The sequence below is a fragment of the Primulina tabacum genome, chromosome 3 (assembly GCF_025594145.1).
Source record: "Primulina tabacum isolate GXHZ01 chromosome 3, ASM2559414v2, whole genome shotgun sequence".
Classification (NCBI taxonomy): domain Eukaryota; kingdom Viridiplantae; phylum Streptophyta; class Magnoliopsida; order Lamiales; family Gesneriaceae; genus Primulina; species Primulina tabacum.
Window position 1 is genome coordinate 9230240 of NC_134552.1, and position 20239 is coordinate 9250478.

A 20239-nucleotide genomic window follows, 5' to 3' on the forward strand; every position below is an offset into this window, starting at 1 on the left:
AGTTGATTGAAAACAAATTATAATCAAACGTTTAGTGATTAGTCAAATATGCAAGAATGCACAATATGGCAAGCGAAAGAACCCTTCAACATCCACAATTCATCTTATCTATGCATCATGGAAATATCTACACGATACTGATGTAGTAAAGTAGATTTAGCGATATCCAGAAAGAAACGGCAGTGCATCGATAACAATTGACACAAATGAAGGTAGCAATTATAGATCCCCAAATGGCCGCATGAGTTACCCAATACCACCGGATTACATCCATGGCCAAGTGTACATTCACCAATATTACCACTCCAATGGTCCAAAGATCACCTATTCTTGAACCAACCACGTCGCAACCCCAATAAACCAGAGAGGCACGAAGAAGGCAGCCACGCTTTGCCACAACGTGTCCAATATTGTTACCCAGAATAATTTTCCACTCTAACTTTCTTGTCTTTGTCTAGCCGTATAAAGTTGTGGATACTTCCGCAGAGTGGTTCTACTTAAATCCTTATCAAGAATTCCAACAAGGGCGGTCGGAAAAGATGTACATATAACTGAATAGATATTGTTCCAATCGGTGATTGCAGTTGTCAATGTGAAACTTGTGAAGAGAAAAAAAATTGAGGTGGTGTTGGTTAAAAACGAATATTTCTAGGAAATTTTCTTTTTATGCTAGGGTAGTTTCAATCTTTTTGTAAATGGTTCTTAATATATTCATGTATTAACATCAATATAATTGAACAATCAACAAAAAAAATTAATTAAGACTTTGATACAGGTAGGGGATTAACATTTTCTACTCATTACAAGATGAAAATAGGAACTCAAAATGTAATCAATCGTCACTTTGTCAATTTCATTTACATTAGTTCTTTGACGTAACTCAAATTCAGAAGCTAAATTCAAGATCAGATAAAATCTGATCCTAGATAATAGGTAACTGCAATCCATATTGTGAGGCCCGGGGCCGAAGAGGACGGGGGGTGATCGCCGGTGCCATGAGGTTGCACGGACAATGAGCGGCTCCCGGCAGGCTTCTAGGTGGAGGGAACATGAATGAACCGATCCCACACCGAAATGTGAGGGATTCCAAGACTGTTCAATGTAATGGACTGTATAGTTGAAGAGGGCTTAAAAGATTTGATTTGTACTACTCATATCACGAAGGTGCATCTTCTTTTCGATAGCTCATCACATAAGAACTCCAAAGTTAAGCGTGCTTGACTTAGGGAAATTTTGGGATGGGTAACCTCCTGGGAACGTTACACATATACTCACTGAATATATTCATAAATAATTTAACAACCTGCGAAAGAGACAATTGATCTTCCAAAGGATACTCACTAGAATAAGATGAGCACAAAAATAGCATTCCTGTAGAAGTTGTACAATATCATATAGCTCATCCGCTGATAATTCCTATGTCCATGAACCAACAATGGGACCAACAATCTGAACTTATCCATTGCAAAATCAGACGCCATGACAGCCCTTGTCCGCTAATTCCAATGCCCAAATCAGCCATTTGGATCATTGAAACATCATTTGCACCTAATCATTGTGTCAAGAAAAAGTCTAATTCATTGAATCTCAACCATATGGCACACTAAGTAACTTTCTTTCTCTATGCCCGTTTCCAAACTGCTTGTTTCACCTAAAGCAGATATATAATGATGCTTACCATCACCAAGTACAAGTTAAATCATGTAAACAAATCAGAGACCGATAAACAGATCCAATCAGAGGACCTATGTACAAACTTAAATCAACAATCTAAGCCACGCATTTCTCATAGCAAAAAATATCATCCTTTGCGGAGAACTCTCCCAGATTTCCTAAGATCACAAAATGGTTTTGTATACCGGAATGATAGGAGATTCAACGAAAGTGATAGGAAAATTGAAGTAATTTTACCTTGACAAGATTATCAACTGATGCCAACAGCATCAAATATAAGGAAATTGTTGATCTAAGTAGTTGGTAACTCAACTCCCCTATTCATCAAAATTTCAATGGAACTCGAGTTAACAAACAACAAAGATACAAATAGACTTCGATCAAAAAAATGTCGAACATATACAAACAAAGTGAATAAAAATCGAAGTACTTGCAATCCAAGAGCAAAATTCCACGTCATGATTATTTTATTCATAAAATATATTATAACAGCATCCATCGAATTAGTAACTTTTATTTATAACTAAACTGATAGTAGTCACATTGGTCTTTGTCCAAATTAAATCTCACGAAGTTTATCAAATAGTAACACAGCTCTCGCGTTCAAGACTTGTTGTAATAAAATTATAATAATAAAAATAATAATAAAAATTTGATAGTCGAATGACAAAACAAAAATGGAGAGGTATGTGACTATATTTAAGAAATTAAATCGGCCATCCCAAAAAACTCACTCACTCATCTCTTCTTCTAGTCCCATTTCGTGGGTTCACATTATGACTTGCAACTTTTGGCATCACTAGTTATTTCAAAAAGGAAAAAAAATGTACATTTTGTTATTTACTCCTTTTTTCCTTTACAAATAACTAACACTATTTCTCTATTGAAAGCATAGATACATGTACAATTATAGCCTCCGTTGCAAGAGACCACACTATCCATATCCTTTTTACTACAACAAACAAGGAAAACTTGGCAGGCAAGCTGGAGATCATCTCAACAGTGGCCTAAAGAATTGAAGCTATCTTACAACAAAAAGTGAATACAGCCCATCTACCTGGTCAAAAAAAATCTGGCTCATCTAGATCTGTGCATCGTGTGATTCCTCCCTTTCAAGTTTCATTTTTATCGGCTTCTCTGGCGATTTGAAAGTCATTGGATCTGTAATTCTGAACAAATAATTATACAACGAAACGAGGAACCAGTGCACTTATCGTGACCCCAACCAAGCACGCCCAAAACAATTTAGTATTGGCAAAATGAAAGAAGGCCCTGCAAATGATAGAGAACAGTACTCAATTTCCTCTTTCATGGCAACAAAATTTATTCAAAATCTTCAACGGCTCTTGCAGGTGGCTGATGATCATGAAATTTTGATGTTGCCTATATGCTTCTTTATGGAGATGTCATATATGTTGCAGTATCATGATAAATCAAGTAAATAACAGAAATATTATTAAATACTGAGAGAACTTGATATATCTAAAGGAACATAAAGATCTGAATATGCTCAGTGCCAACTCATGAATGGTTGGCCCTAAGGTTTAAGGTTAAACATAGCCAAGTTTTTTGTCACACAATCGTCAGGGGAAATTAAATTACCCAAAACTCGAATAGCCACTCTTTTGCTGATGTTTGGAACCAAATAAAGAGCTTCCATTAATACCATCCATTCCCCTAGGCAGTGCAAGGTCCGCAAATGGATTCAAATTTTGTGCAATGCAAACTCAAACTACATGTGAACTTGCTAAAAAACCCACCCTCGAAGCTTTAGGCCAAACAAAAAGTGCTCATCATGCCAATTATATGTCATATATTGACTTGATTGAAAACAAATTATAATCAAACGTTTAGTGATTAGTCAAATATGCAAGAATGCACAATATGGCAAGCAAAAGAACCCTTCAACATCCACAATTCATCTTATCTAAGCATCATGGAAATATCTACACGATACTGATGTAGTAAAGTAGATTTAGCGATATCCAGGAAGAAACGGCAGTGCGTCGATAACAATTGACACAAATGAAGGTAGCAATTATAGATCCCCAAATGGCCGCGTGAGTTACCCAATACCACCGGATTACATCCATGGCCAAGTGTACATTCACCAATATTACCACTCCAATGGTCCAAAGATCACTTATTCTTGAACCATCCACGTCGCAACCCCAATAAACCAGAGAGGCACGAAGAAGGCAGCCACGCTTTGCCACAACGTGTCCAATATTGTTACCCAGAATAATTTTCCACTCTAACTTTCTTGTCTTTGTCTAGCCGTATAAAGTTGAGGGTACTTCCGCAGAGTGGTTCTATTTAAATACTTATCAAGAATTCCAACAAGGACTGTCGGAAAAGATGTACATATAACTGAACAGACATTGCTCCAATCGGTGATTGCAGTTGTCAATGTGAAACCTGTGAAGAGAAAAAAAAATTGAGGTGGTGTTGGTTAAAAACCAATATTTCTAGGAAATTTTCTTTTTATGCTAGGGTAGTTCCAATCTTTTTGTAAATGGTTCTTACTATATTCATGTATTAACATCAATATAATTGAACAATCAACAAAAAAAAATTAATTAAGACTTTGATACAGGTGGGGGATCAACATTTTCTACTCATTACAAGATGATAATAGGAACTCAAAATGTAATCAATCGTCACTTTGTCAATTTCATTTACATTAGTTCTTTGACGTAACTCAATTTTAGAAGCTAAATTCAAGATCAGATAAAACCTGATCCCAGATAATATGTAACTGCTATCCATATACTCACTGAATATATTCATAAATAATTTAACAACTGCGAAAGAGACAATTGATCTTCCAAAGGATACTCACTAGAATAAGACGAGCACAAAAATAGCATTCCTGTAGAAGTTGTACAATATCATAGAGCTCATCCGCTGATAATTCCTATGTCCATGAACCAACAATGGGACCAACAATCTGAACTTATCCATTGCAAAATCAGACGCCATGACAGCTCTTGTCCGCTAATTCCAATGCCCAAATCAGCTATTTGGATCATTGAAACATCATTTGCACCTAATCATTGTGTCAAGAAAAAGTCTAAATCATTGAATCTCAACCATATGGCACACTAAGTAACTTTCTTTCTCTATGCCCGTTTCCAAACTGCTTGTTTCACCTAAAGCAGATATATAATGATGCTTACCATCACCAATGGTAAGGGTCATGTCAGGCGTTCTATTCTTTATCACGACAACAATTCCAGCCTTTTGCAATGGAGCCACCCGACCACACAATACAACAGCGCATTTGCTTGATAATTCAAAAAGCAGCAGACAAATTAATGTAAATAAATCAGATGGCAAAAGGATATTTATTTTCTACATGTGGAAGTGAGTGAGAGAGGGGGAGAGAGGAAAGAATGGCAATGCAGTTTAGAACATGGAAAGGGAGAAGAGATTAGTGCATTCTTCAAATCACTACTTGTTCTTCAAGTTCCGTATCCAGAACATAGACGAGGCTTGTACCATCAATAATTAATGCAAGTTGACTTCCACCGGTTACTGGACTCCTACACGCGGCATCTGAATCAATTTTGAACTTCCTACAGATAACTAAAGCATCTTCTAAGCTCTTTCTACACGAGTCCTTATTGTTATTTTTTATTAGTATCTGTGCCACTTACTTGTTAAGAGCTTAGAAGAGTAACCGGTTGAAATTGCTGTTTCTTGCTTGTCTCCGGTCAAAACCCAGACTTTTACACCAGCAGTTCTCAAATACATGATTGCTTCTGGCACACCTTGCTGCAATTTGTCTTCGATTCCGATGCACCTAAATACTAAGATTATTTTTTATGTTGTTGGCAACTCTGCGAATTAAAGCTGACCTCCCTATCAAGGTCGTGTTTGCCAATTCATAAGATGATTGCCACTGCTCAAATTCAGATGCACTCATACCCCGCATTCCTATAACAAGTGTTCTCAAGCCCTTTGAGGAATAAGAGTGCAGATGCCCTTCAGTCACTTTTACCATGTTCAAGTTCAACGACCTATCTATGATAATGTACATGGAGGTATCAGCTCCTTTTACAAACACCTTTACTGTCTTATCAGGGAAAACTAATATAACTGACATTCTTTTTCAATCACTGTCAAACTCATGCCAACCCAAGACACTGAAACTGCAGCACAATTAAAATAAATATATACTTAAAATGTTTAATGTAACAAAATGAATAGGAAAAGCAAACAATCAAAGATAAAAAAAAATGAAAAACTAAACAAAAATATTAAAACATGATACGAGCTCAAACAGGAATGCTACAAATGAAGATCATGGTATGAAAAGCACAATTAAAACTCTCACAGTAGACTAGTTCATATATGATGGAATGTATTTTTTTTATAGTATCTCCCTATCTCATAGGCTTTACAATGTAATTTCAAATAATTATTTGTTTCTCAGTCAATTAGCAACTTCTCATCTCAAAGACACTAAGCTTCCGACAATATGACACATACTCCTTTGCTGAAAATTGAAAAGAATACTTATGTTGTCTACCATTTCCAGGAATTTCTTCATTTCCAGAAAACATAAACAAAAGTACACACATCATTTCAAACTTTTAATCATGAATACATATTCAATAAACTTTCAGCTTTCCAGTATAATCGTTATTTTAATCAATTTTTCACAACCTGAGCAATAATTCTGTTATTATATTATATTCTAATTCTAACCCAAAACACTATAATTTAATATTTTAAAATATATGCTTAAAATTTAAAAATTAAATAAACACAATAAACTTTAACATGGCATAAACATCTACAGTAGACAAGGACTCCATCAGAAAACATGACCAGCATACATCACATTTCCCAAAAATACATGTTCAGTAAGAATTTTCAAAAATACCTGAAACATAAGCAAACATACCCATAGATGTCACGGTTATAAACAAAAGGGAAACCCATGATTGCAATAGCAAATACAGTGGGAAAAAATAATTGTGAAATAATTTTGATTTACCTTTGCCTTTCCCCTCGAATACCAATACCTATGTGCCCTGAAGTTCTTTCAATGAGCATAAAACCATAGGATGCAGCAGCATAGACCAATGCCTGTTCATCTGGAGACTCCCATTGGTATTCTACGACCATAACAGCAGGATCAGATGTCTCCATAGTTAGAGACACAATGGTGTTACAAGCTGCCGATGCCACGAAAAGTCATAAACAAGCCTTCCCTCATTCGTGCATTTCCTTTTTAATGATTTCAGGAGCTCCAAATCAATCTTAACCTTCAACTTTGGCCTCAAAACAATCCCATCAACTGAAACCAAATGACGAAAGAACAGAAAATATGGTCATAACAAAACTAGTTGGCATATTATGATACAGAATATTGTCACGGAATAAAAAGAAAAGGAGTGAGAGAAATGTACATGAGCGAAGATCATGGACGCGATTTGTTTATATAATACCTTGAACTAAACATTCTATTTGCCCATTTTCAGAGTCTGTTTCCCCATTGCTAAAGTCTAAACCCCCAACACTGGCACATTGAAATTCCATTTTATTCTCAGTGAGAGTACCAGTTTTGTCAGAGAAAACATTTTTTATATGTCCCAAATCTTCATTTATATTCAAAGTCCTGCACTGAAAGCTAGAGTTTAAGGACTGATCAACCACCCTATCATCACGGATCATAAAATACGCCTGACCAACACGTACAAGCTCCATGGATATGTACAACGACATGGGAATCATGATTTGGAACACAATAACTGACATGAGAAAAATAAAGAATATCTCCATTCCCCAACCATAGTATTCGTAATTATCAACTTCAGGTTTTGAATAGTCCTTTTCCTGGTAAAATTGCATTAGATCCAACTCATCTTCATGTCTTCTTATCCAAAAACCATGGCCAACACATCCTATGGTACACAACAAAACAAGGAAAATTGAAAAAGCAAAAGTATTTCCGGGTTCATACGTGACTCCAGACGGCTTCTTTTCTTTGATGGATCTAAAGAGTTGTTGAGCATAGCTTTGGTCTCTCCACTAGCATAAACTGCAACACCAAGGGTCCAATCAGTGTTCTTCGGCTGACACCCCCATAGTATTATATTTGACAGCCCAATAGAAATACACTTTCCATCGAGATCCACATTCGAATGGAATCCATAAATGCTCCCATTGAGTTTTTCACACTTGATCAACCCACTAATCCTTTCCTCCCCAAGTATTTTCGTCAGTGTCTCTTGCTTTGCATATTGTGTCTTCAAATTTGACTCCCTGTCCAAATTTGTAGTCTGAATGTAAGCAATTCAAGTAGAGTCACTCGTGGAAAGTAGTACCATGTCACATGGAATACTTTCATTCCTATAAATTTTGATGATATCATCAAGCCATATGTCCTTCCATTTTTTCTGCTGAAACTGTTCATTTGCAAGCACCCAGGCCAATCAGTTGTTCTCAATCTTGTTTGATCGGTGCCGCCTATAGTCTTCATATGCATCCTTAATGGCTGTAACCAGCAGAACTGTTGGAATTTTGATGCTTAATGAATGAAAATTAAGTAAATAAATCAATGTGTTTGATTTGGAAAAATTCGAAACGAAGAACGAAGCTTAATGAACGAATATTAAGTTCAGTGGTTCTAAATGATACTCAAACGAGTAGTCAGAACTTGTAAGGGACGAAAACCGAAGAAAAAAAAATTTGCTTCGTGAACAGTAGCAGGCGCGCCTGCGCGTGTGTCTGTGCGCAGCCGCGCCTATGACAGAGGCAGCCGTGCGGGTCTGCGCACAGCCGCGCGCGCGTCTGCCGAGACAGAAGCAGGCGCGCGCCTGCGCGAGATCTGCGCGCAGGCGCTGCCGAGAGGGCTCGGCAGCGCGCACCTGCGCGCACAGACGCGTCCCTTCGAGTTTTTCTGACATTTTTTCATTCTTTTGGCATTGTTTGATGCTTGTGATCAGTTACAATGGCCAAGGGACACTCCCTATGAATGAAAGATCATGTCCTTTCACATGAAAAACATTAAATGCTTGATTTTTGAAAATCAAAAACACATTACACATATCATAAGCATATTGTTCTTCTTCCTACTTCAACAAGAGAGAGTTTCTTCATTTCTTTGTGATAGAACTTGAATATTTGAGTGCTCATTATTCAAGTGTTGTAGTTGTATCTTGGGAGAAGATTGCCACAAACCTCTAGCACATTGTGAGGGGCAAATTCTTCTTAAGGAGAAAGTGTTCAACACTTGCCTCTACAAGCCATATTATTTGTTTTCTTCTTGCTTTCCTCTCATATTTGAATACCCCAAACAACAATCCATATTTGAATACCACAAACAACAATCTTAAGAAGAATTTTGGTTTTTTGATCATTTGCAAGAAGAATTTCAATGGCATCAACATCTACAACACCACATGCAAGCATTGCACAAGGAGAGAAACCGGAGAAGTTTTCCGGTGCGGACTTCAAAAGATGGCAACAAAAGATGCTTTTCTATCTCACAACATTGAGTTTGTCAAGGTTCTTGAAAGAGGATCCTCCCACCGTAGCTGAAAACGAGACTGATACCAACATGAGGGCCGCTTTGGATGCATGGAACCAAAGTGACTTCTTGTGCAAGAACTACATCCTAAATGGACTTGACAATGCATTGTACAATGTGTATTGTCAAGTCAAGACCGCCAAGGAACTTTGGGATATGCTTGATAAGAAATACAGGGCGGAGGATGCGGGCTTGAAGAATTTCATTGTTGGGAGATTTTTGGACTTCAAGATGGTGGACTCAAAATCTGTGATGAGTCAAGTGCAAGAACTACAACTTATCTTGCACGAGATTCATGCGAAAGGAATGAGTTTAAGCGAATCTTTCCAAGTTGCTGCGTTGATCGAGAAACTCCCTCCATTGTGGAAGGATTTCAAAAATTATTTGAAGCATAAAAGAAAGGAGATGGGATTGGAGGATCTCATTGTGAGATTGAGGATAGAAGAGGACAACAAGAGCACCGAGGCCAAGGCAAGTAAAATGGCAGCAAGTGTGAACATTGTTGAATCAAGTTTTCAAGGGAAGAAGAGGAAGTTTGAGAAGCAACCACAACAAGGCCAACAACCACCAAACAAGAAGAAGTTCAAAGGCACTTGTTATAACTGCGGAAAACCGAATCACATGGCTAAGGATTGTAGGAGGCCAAAGAAGGGAAATCCTCAAGCCAACGTAGTTCAAGAAAGGTCGGTACCATTTGATTTTTCTCAACTCGATTTGTTTGCAGTTATTTTGGAAGCCAATATGGTGGAAAACCCAAATGAGTGGTTGGTTGATACTGGAGCAACTCGACACATAAGCTCAAACAAGAGGATGTTCTCCACATACACTCCATCGACCGGGAGAAAACTTTACATGGGGAACTCCGCTACATCTGAGGTGGTGGGCACCGGAAATGTTGTACTGAAGATGACATCGGGTTTGGAAGTAACCCTTGTTGATGCACTTCATGTACCGGACATAAGAAAGAACCTCGTGTCGGGGTCTCTGTTGGTCAAACATGGGTTTAGACTAGTATTTGGTCTAACAAGTTTGTATTGACTAAGAATGATAATTTTATTGGAAAAGGATATCTCGATGAGAACCTTTTCAAGTTGAATGTAATGGCTATGCGCCAAAATGTTGTTGAAAGTAATAAAGACAAAAGTTCTATTTACTAATTGCTTGAGTGTTCTCATTTATGGCATGTTCGTTTAGGACACGTAAATTTTAATACCTTGCAACGTTTAATGAAACTTGAATTATTGCCTAAACACAATGTCGATCCAACACAAAAATGCGAGATATGTGTTGAAGCAAAAATGACCAAAGCGCCTTACCACTCGATTGAAAGATGTACAACTCTTCTAGAAATAATACACACCGATCTTGGTGATTTAAAGTTTGTACAAACTAGAGGAGGGAAAAGATACTACGTGACATTCATTGATGATAATACAAGGTACTGTTACGTATATCTTTTGAGGTCGAAAGATAAAGCTCTTGAAGCATTCAAATGTTATAAGACCGAAGTTGAGAATCAACTAGGCAAACAAATAAAGAGGGTTCGAAGCGATAGAGGGGGCGAATACGGAGCACCATTTGATGAATTCTGCACATCTGTGGGTATAATTCATGAAACGATTGCTCCTTATTCACCACAATCGAATGGCATTGCCGAAAGAAAGAATCGAACTCTGAAAGATATGATGAATGCTATGTTAATAAATTCAGGACTACCCCAAAACTTGTGGGGGGAAGCAATACTATCGGCTAATCACATCCTGAACAAGATATCCCACAAGAAAAATGACAAGTCACCTTATGAATTGTGGAAATGTCACAAACCTTCCGACAAGTATCTCAAAGTGTGGGGGTGTCTAGCTAAGGTTGAAATACCAAAGCCTAAACAAGAGCGAATTGGACCAAAGACGGTCGACTGCATATTCATCGGATATGCACATAATAGTATTGCCTATAGGTTTATAATGCACAAATCTGAAAATGCAGAAATGAATACGGGCATGACAATTGAGTCAAGAAATGCAGTATTTTTTGAAAATATATTTCCTTGTAAAGAGAAGAAAGAAAATGGTTCTAGCAAGCGAAAATTTGAGATGGAGCATGAAGGTCAAGTACCTACACATGATCCAACTCTAAATGAAAATGCTATACCATTATAAGGTTCTTCAAAGGAGCAAGAGGTAAGAAGAAGCAAAAGGGCTAGAATCTCAAAGTCCTTTGGTTCAGACTTCCATACTTTTATGTTGGAGAATGAACCAAAGAACATACAAGATGCTATGGCTAGCCCTGAAGTTCCCTATTGGAAAGAAGCCATCAACTCTGAAATGGATTCTATTTTGCAAAACCATACTTGGAAACTAGTGGATCTTTCACCAGGTACCAAGCCATTGGGTTGCAAATGGATATTGAAAAAAAAAATGAGAGTTGATGGAAGTATTGAAAAATACAAAGCCAGGCTTGTGGCCAAAGGCTATAGACAAAGAGAAGGTCATGATTTCTTCGACACGTATTCACCAGTTTCAAGAATAACATCCATTCGTGTGCTCATTGCTATTGCAGCTTTGCATAACCTTGAGATACATCAAATGGATGTCAAAACGGCATTCTTAAATGGTGAACTTGAAGAAGAAATATATATGGAGCAACCTGAAGGCTTCATTATTAAAGAACAAGAAAAAAATGTCTGTCGTTTAATTAAGTCACTATACGGACTTAAACAAGCGCCCAAGCAGTGACACGAAAAATTTGACAAGGTAGTATTGTCAAATGGATTTAATCAATATCTTGTTCATTCGCAACAAAATATTTTCTTTGTGCGTCGGTAAAAAAGAACATGTTTTTGGGGGGAGAGATACTATTTCACCAATCGAGTCACATGTATCTAACATATTCATACCTAACGATTTTCCACAAAGTGGTGACGAAACGTATAATTTGTACAAATCTTATTTTTTGGTTTTAACCCTGCGACATAGAAGGAATAGGAAAAGACCCTATAGAAATTTTTTAAATTTAAAACGGATTGGCCGACCTGGTTTACGAATATATTCGCGAATACGATCCAAGTAATAAAAGCCCAAGTTTCTTTTGGATCCCAACTCCAATAAGATCCCCATGCTTCGTTAGCCCATACTGCTCCAGAATGAATTCATATGGTTAAAAAGATAAATCCTAGACTAATAACCCGATAACTCCAATAATCCAATTGTTGAATCAATTGGGACCTGTAATAATTAAAAAGAGAAGTATTTTTGATTTTGGTTATAGTTTTCCGTGCGATGGCCCGGGACGAGGGGGCACTTGTGATATTTCGGCATGGGACGCATTTTATTTGGCCGTTTTTTGGATTAATGAGTGTGACAAATGTGTTTACATTAAAGGCACTCGAGAATCTTATGTGATAGTATGTCTATATGTGGATGACATGCTAATAATGGGGAATAGCCAAGAGTTGATTAAGAGTACAAAGAAAATGTTGACAAAACATTTTGATATGAAAGATATGGGTATTGCTGATGTAATTCTAGGGATTAAAATCTTTAGAACTCCAGAAGCAATAGTCCTATCTCAATCTCATTATGTAGAAACAGTGTTAAAGAAGTTTAACGCTTATGACTCTACCCCAGTAAAAACGCCATTAGACGTGAATGTCCATTTGGCGAAGAATCGTGGAGAATCAGTTTCTCAACTGGAATACTCCAAAATTATTGGAAGCCTTATGTACATCACTAATTGTACTAAACCTGACATCGCTTGTGCGGTTAACAAGTTAAGTCGGTTTACAAGTAATCCTAGTAATGCACACTGGAAGGCATTAATAAGGGTGCTTAGATATTTAAAGCACACCTCAGAATATTGACTAAATTACACAAGGTATCCTGCAGTACTTGAAGGATACTGTGATGCAAATTGGATTTTTGATACCAATGACTCCAAATCCACCAGCGGCTATGTATTTAGCATTGGTGGAGGAGCAGTCTCTTGGAGGTTATCGAAACAAACTTGCATTGCTAGATCTACCATGGAATCAGAGTTCATAGCGCTAGATAAAGCTGCAGAAGAAGCTGAATGGCTTCGCAACTTTTTAGAGGACATTCCATGTTGGACAAGTCCAGTGCCAGCAATCTTGATACATTGCGACAGTCAGTCGGCAATTGCAAGAGCACAAAACAGTATGTACAATGGCAAGTCTCGACACATTCGTCGAAGACATAATACTGTGCGACAGTTGATCTCTAATGGATTTATATATGTTGATTATATCAAAACAAAGGATAACTTAGCGGATCCGTTTACAAAAGCATTAAATAGAGATCAAATGTACTGTCTGTCAAGAGGAATGGGTTTAAAACCTACCAAATAAAGTTTTCATAGTGGCAACCCAACCTTGTAGATTGGAGATCCCAAGATCTTGGTTCAATGGGACAACTAAATTATGAGAACTTGGGGAATAACTCCTCATTCCTAAGACGATGAGTGAAGTTGCCTACAATGGTAGTGAGGTTAAGTATTGTATTTTTAATGATTCCGTAGATTAAAAAAGCGGCGTAAGTAGGATACCCTTTTACAAGGAGATCACCTATGTACGTGTAAGGACGGGCTGCCTCGATGAAACACGTATGAAGCCAAGATGTGTTCCATGGCCAAAACGGCCACAACCGATAAAACAAAATGGAAATGGAAGGAAGGTTATCATGTGGGTACAGTTGTCTGGTTTTACATGAACCGCCAAGAAGTTCAAGACATCAAGTTCACTTCGTGGCCTAGTAAATCCGATTGTATTCTACTAGGGCAGGTTCAAAGCCAAAAGCTACCTCTCCCGATGTGATAATTTTTCGTATATACTCTCTCTTATGCATCACGAGCATTCATGCATTAATTTCATTCATGTGGGGGATTGTTGGAATTTTGATGCTTAATGAATGAAAATTAAGCAAATAAATCAATATGTTTGATTTGAAAAAATTCGAAACGAAGAACGAAGCTTAATGAACGAATATTAAGTTCGGTGGTTCTGAATGATACTCAAACGAGTAGTCGGAACTTGTAAGGGACGAAAACTGAGGAAAAGCAAAAAAAATTTGCTTCGTGAACAGTAGCAGGCGCGCCTGCGCGCGTGTCTGTGCGCAGTCGCGCGCGCGCTTGCCTTTAATTGTTCAAACACATTCCGGGGCAAAAAAGTCAAGATAAAATATTTCCCAGTCATAATGAAGTTCCCCGCATATTCAAACTTCTCATTGGTTTTCCCAGGATCATTTGTATAAATTAATCTGGCATCATCATCATTAATCTCTTTATAGGAGGTGCTAAACCCACTTGGGACCAATCCCGTTATGGTTTAATAATAAAAAAATCAGAACCAACACCCCTCGACATGTGTCTTGCTGCCGACTGTGATCTAAGATCACTAAAGTTCATATCCCTGACAGAGCGGCCATCTGATATCCTCGAGTGAATCGACTGAATAGATTATATACTTCGGTGGGAGGATAAATATTGTAAAAAGTTAGGAACTTGGTCAGAATATGAAGAAATGGTTAATCCCCCGCCTTTATTGATATACCTTACACGTATATATACACACCAGAGAAAGAAGAAAACTATAAATTAATTCCTAAACTCGCGCCTAAACATATATAACAATATATATTCCAAAATACATTATCTCAGAATATATGTCATGAATAGAATATATTTCAATACCCCTCCTCAAGTTGGAGCATAAGGATAAAAAATTCCCAATTTGGAAAGCAGAAACTGAAATTGACGTGTTACCAAAGGCTTGGTAAATATGTCTGCGAGCTGTGGTAGGAACATAAGAAGGAAGAATAGTACCATCTTGGATAGCATCACGAACAAAGTGACAATCAGCTTCAATGTGTTTGTTCATTCATGAAAGACAGGATTCTGTGCAATATGTAGAGCCGACTGGCTATCACAATAAAGACCAATAGCAGTGGGGTGTTGAATCCCCAGGCTTAGAAGAAGACCCTTTAACCATTTAAATTCACAAGTAAGGGAAGCCATAGAGCGATATTCAGCCTCTGCCGAAGAACGTGCCACAGTAGGTTGTTTCTTGGTTTTCCAGGAAATTGGGGAATGACCAAGAAACACAAGCCAACCCGTGAGAGAGCAATGTGTAAGAGGACAAGCGGCCCAATCAAAATCACACCAACCTGTCAGAGAGAGAGAGCTATCAGCACGAAGTAAGATTCCTTGTCCAGGAGAGCCCCTTCAAATAGCGGACAACACGCAAGGCAGCTTCCCAATGTTCCTGTTTTGGTTCCTGTAGGAACTGAGATACTACATGGACAGAGATGCCAAATTAAGACGAGTGACTGTTAAGTAAATCAAACGACCAACCAAACGCCGATAAGGTTTCGGATTAGACAAAGGTGCTCCTGAAGCATGTGCAAGCCCATGGTTTTGCTCAATGGGAAAAGTGACAGGCTTGGCACCTAGAAGACCAGTCTCAGAAATGATGTCGAGAGAATACTTCCATTGACAAAGAAATATACCAGCAGAACTTCGTGCCACCTCAATCCCGATGAAGTATTTAAGAACTCCGAGATCCTTCATATGAAAACACGTGCTCAAATAGTTCTTAAATACTTGCAAAACAGTGAAATTATTCCCAGAAATAATTAAATCATCAACATACACCAAAACGTTGATTTGAATAGCACCCTTAGTAAAAGTAAAAGGGAATAATCAGCATAGGATTGGAGAAAACCATAAAAGCATTAACAAGTTTGGAAAACCAACACCGTGGTGCCTGTTTCAAGCCATATAATGACTTTCGAAGACGGCACACCATATGAGGTTGAGAGGACCCAAAACAAGGAGGAAGCTTCATATAAACTTCCTCATTGAGATCCCCGTGCAAAAAGGCATTATGCACGTCCAACTGATGCAGCTCCCAATTTTTAGATGCTGCAATGGCTAAGAAAGCACGAACCGTGACCAACTTTGCAACTGGTGCAAAGGTTTCGTTATAATCGATCCCGACAATTTGATGATTACCAAAAACGACCAAACAAGCTTTAAGTCGTTCAACACTGCCATCAGAGTTGTACTTGATTTTATAGACCCATTGACTGCCAAGAGCGCGTTTACCATGTGGTAATTTTTCCATAGTCCAAGTACCATTATCCTCTAAAGCACGAATTTCTGTTTGCATAGCTTGACGCCATCCTACATCTATCATAGCCTCTTTAAATGATTTCGGTTCACGACCTGTAGTAACAGCGGCAAGAAATTTCCGATGGCCAACAGAAAAATTTCCACAATTAATATAATGTGTTATAGGAAAGGGCGCACCTGAGGAAACTCGTAGCGCGGGTGAAATGGGAGAGAGAGTAGATGGACTTGGTGTGATAACAATGTCAACAACATAGTCATTTCACGTAAGCCACGACCCATGGGAGTCTCATTGGTGGAATCCATAGCAGACCCTGCTGCCCCCTGTAGATAAACGTTGGAGTGGAGATGTGGGCTGAGATGAGTCCAGATCTTCGTCAGGGCCAGACTGTGGTTCAGGAATAGCTGCGGGATTCAAAATGGGAGCATTCTCTATAGTGGTAGTTGTTGGACTTGGGTTGGCGGCGTGAAGTGGGGAGGAGTCGTCTATGGCCTCAAGTTCATTAGGCAACGATGTAGGGTCTCCCAAAAAATCATCATCAGCCAAATTCAGGTTTCCAAAACTAGATTTAGAGCTAATAGTAGCATGAGCATTTTCAGCGAAAGGAAAATGATTTTCAAAAAACTTAACATCCCGAGAAACAAAGAAACTTCTATTTTCGAGATAAAAAAGCCGCCACCCTTTCTTACCAAAGGGATACCCAACAAATACACATTTGCGACTTCGACTTGCAAATTTATCATTCTTAGCTCGTTGATTATGAGCATAACATAATGATCCAAACACACGCAATTCATCAAAACCAGATAGAGTATTAAATAAAATTTCATATGGTGTTTTATTCTGTAGAACATGAGAGGGTGTTCGATTGATCAAATGAGAAGCTGCCAAGACACATTCACCCCAAAAATAAAGAGGAAGATGGATTTGAAAACGCAATGCCCTTGCCACCATTAAAATATGACGATGTTTACGTTCAACCCTACCATTTTGTTATGGAGTCCCTACACAAGAGGTTTGAAATAAAATCCCATTTGAAAGGAAGTAATCCGTCAAACAGTTAAACTTTGTCCCATTATCACTCCGAACAACCTTAACCTTTTGACCAAATTGTCGATCAACCATTGCAAATAACGACATAAACATTTTAAATACCTCCAATTTATCAGTCAACAAATAAACCCATACAGCTCGGGAAAAATCATCCACAATAGTTAAAAAATAACGAGCCCCACAAGAGGAAATTGTACTGTAAGGTCCCCATAGATCACAATGAACCAATTCAAAAATTCGAGAGGCTTAATTATCACTAAGGGAAAAAGAATTTCTAGATTGTTTGGCACGAGGGCACACATCACATGTCTTATTTAATGTATCACTAGAATTAGGAAAGAAAGGTAATGCTTTTACTATTTTCTCCGAAGGTTGTCCAAGACGTTGATGCCAAAGTTCCAACGAAGATGACGGACCATCCACCGAAATAGCTTGCACTGTAGACGGTTGCCGGAAGTAGTAAAGACCATCTCTCCGTTCACCCGTTCCAATCAGCTTCCTCGTATGACGGTCCTGAATAACACACATATCAGAAGTGAACTGAACACAACAGTGTATGTCATCAATGAGTTGTGTAACTGAAATTAAGTTGCAGTGCAATTTAGGGACATAAAGCACATTTTTAAGATATAATCCTTTCAAGAGCCTCACACTTCCTTCTTTAGTAGCAATTATTTTCTGTCCATCAGGGAGTCCAACGGGACATGCAGCAATATCATGAACATCAAACAAATATGATTCATCCCCCGTCACATGATTAGAAGCACCAGTATCGATAATCCAAGAGGTTTTAGAAAACTCACCATGTAGACAATCGGTAAAGGACTGAGAAATACCAAACATAGCTGCTATTGTCTGCAATTGTTCCGCACTCAGATTTGGAAGAGAAGCTTTAGTGTTTGACGTGCTAGCTATAGCATTGGAAGAATTTTTCTGCCCATCAACCGAAGCTTCAACCATGTTGTTACACCTGTGTACCGCCACCGCACGCACAATGGCTCCTCTGCCCCGACCAGCCACGAGTGGGTCTATGTCACGACGACCACCACCTTTGCCACGAGCATAAGTGGCTCCTTGAGTGCGAGGTCTATCTCCCCACCATTCTGGATACCCAAGAAGCTGAAAACAGGTAACAATGTCATGTCCGGGCCGGTGACAGTGAGAACACATTAGACCGGACTTGTCAATCTTCTCTGGTTTCGCTCGGCCACGTCTTTCCAAACGAATGGCGAAACCCACCACTTCCGGTGGAGATTCTCGAGTACGAGTAATTCCACGAACACGTTCTTCTCGAGTAATTTGTTGATAGGCACGATCAAGAGAGGGTAAAGGTTCTTGAGACAACAAAGTAGTACGTAGTTGAGCATAATAATCAGAATTTAAACTCATCACAAATTGATGAAAACGCTCATGATTTCGTCGATTTTCATGTGCCTTACCCAAATTACATTCACATTTACACGTAATAATGGGTTCATGATTAGCCAATTCATCCCACAAAACTTTAAGCTTCCCAAAATACGTAGAAACAGTCATGTTCTTGGATTGCTCACACTTAGCTAAATCAGTTTTTAACTCTTGAATTCGGGGCCCATTAACGACAGAGAAGCGTGCCTGCATTTCATTCCACAAGAGCTGCATCATCATAAAAGGAGATAGTGGACTTAACCTCCTGATCCATAGTGTTCATTAGCCAGGAAACAAGCATCGAATGAATGGAAAGCCAATCCTCCGTTGTAAAATGTCCTTTAGGTTCCATAATTGTGCCATCGATGAAGCCGAATTTCCGGCGAGATAGCAGAGCAAGACGCACGGACCTTGCCCATTCATCATAATTGTCGTGTCGAAGACGGACCAGAGTGATGAGATCTCCAGGTCTGTCTTGCGAGCCAAGAAAAAAAGGAGAAGTATGGTCATTTCGAGAAGATGAAGGTGGAGGTGGAGCATTACACTTATCGGTGTCGTCGGCCATGACGGTCATGTATCTTAGCCGTGTTGCTCTGATACCATGAAGAAATGGTTAATCTCCCGCTTTTATTGATATACCTTACATGTATATATACAAACCAGAGAAAGGAGGAAACTATAAATTAATTCCTAAACTCATGCCTAAACATATACAACAATATATATTCCAAAAATACATGATCTCAGAATATATGCCATGAATAGAATATATCTCAATAGAATATTCATTTATTTCGACCAGGGAATTCGAATTCATTCCAAAGAAGGTTTGTGGTCAGTAGAAAATCAATAAGAGAAGGAATATTAAAGATTCAAGGTGCGTGAATCAATACTGGAGAAGCCATGATCTGATTATCAAAGACCACTCCAGCATGTAACAAACGAAAGGCATAAAATTCACGAGATAACCCCAAGTGTGAATCCCAAAATAATCACCAGAATAAAACAAACGTATCTAAAACCGGAAAATCCAAACAAACCCAGGTGGCAATCTCCGTCACAATCTCCATAACTCTGAAAAATTCAAGAACAGCCCGTTAAATACATAAAATCCGAATTCCACCAAATAAATTAAACAACTCACACATGGTATTATCTATCACCGCCCCAAAAGATGGAAAGCTTAACTTCCGTACAAAATGGCCCCTGAGAATGTATTCCCTTATTTTTATAATTCTTAAACTAGAACTCGCATGGATTTAAGTTTGGCGCGCTTGTACTTTACTTGAAGGATGTATAAGAAATAAATAACAAGGCGACTGGAGCAGATTTTAGGCTCGAGGTGGCGTAAAATTTGGTCCGATGTGATTGGAAATCGATGCATAATCCCAAAAAAAAAGACAGACATGAGGGGTCAAAGG

At 38.4% G+C, this 20239-nt stretch overlaps 1 protein-coding gene and 1 pseudogene across 3 annotated transcripts; both read right to left on the reverse strand.

Moving 5' to 3' along the window:
* Positions 1-776: 776 nt before the first annotated feature.
* Positions 777-9099, reverse strand: LOC142538374 (phospholipid-transporting ATPase 1-like; annotated as a pseudogene).
* Positions 7394-20103, reverse strand: LOC142540031 (uncharacterized). Of its 3 annotated transcripts, none has more exons than XR_012819008.1 (3): positions 19815-19885; positions 16538-19411; positions 7394-8182 (listed from the first exon to the last, which is right to left on the reverse strand). XR_012819008.1 is itself a non-coding variant. In XM_075645881.1 (3 exons), the coding sequence occupies exon 3, from the start codon at positions 19056-19058 to the stop codon at positions 17658-17660; it is 1401 nt and encodes a 466-aa protein (XP_075501996.1). In that variant the 5' UTR covers positions 19059-19411; positions 19815-19892; positions 19963-20103; the 3' UTR covers positions 9015-17657. The 3 variants fall into 3 exon arrangements, 2 of the variants coding, with proteins under 2 accessions (XP_075501996.1, XP_075501997.1); XM_075645881.1 differs by lacking the exon at positions 7394-8182 and adding an exon at positions 19963-20103 and having other exon boundaries at positions 9015-19411; positions 19815-19892; XM_075645882.1 differs by lacking the exon at positions 7394-8182 and having other exon boundaries at positions 9015-17924; positions 18215-19411.
* Positions 20104-20239: the final 136 nt, after the last annotated feature.

Bases quoted from the DNA above. Each gene is read 5' to 3' on its own strand.
- LOC142540031 (XM_075645881.1), bottom strand. From the start codon at position 19,058: ATGATGATGCAGCTCTTGTGGAATGAAATGCAGGCACGCTTCTCTGTC.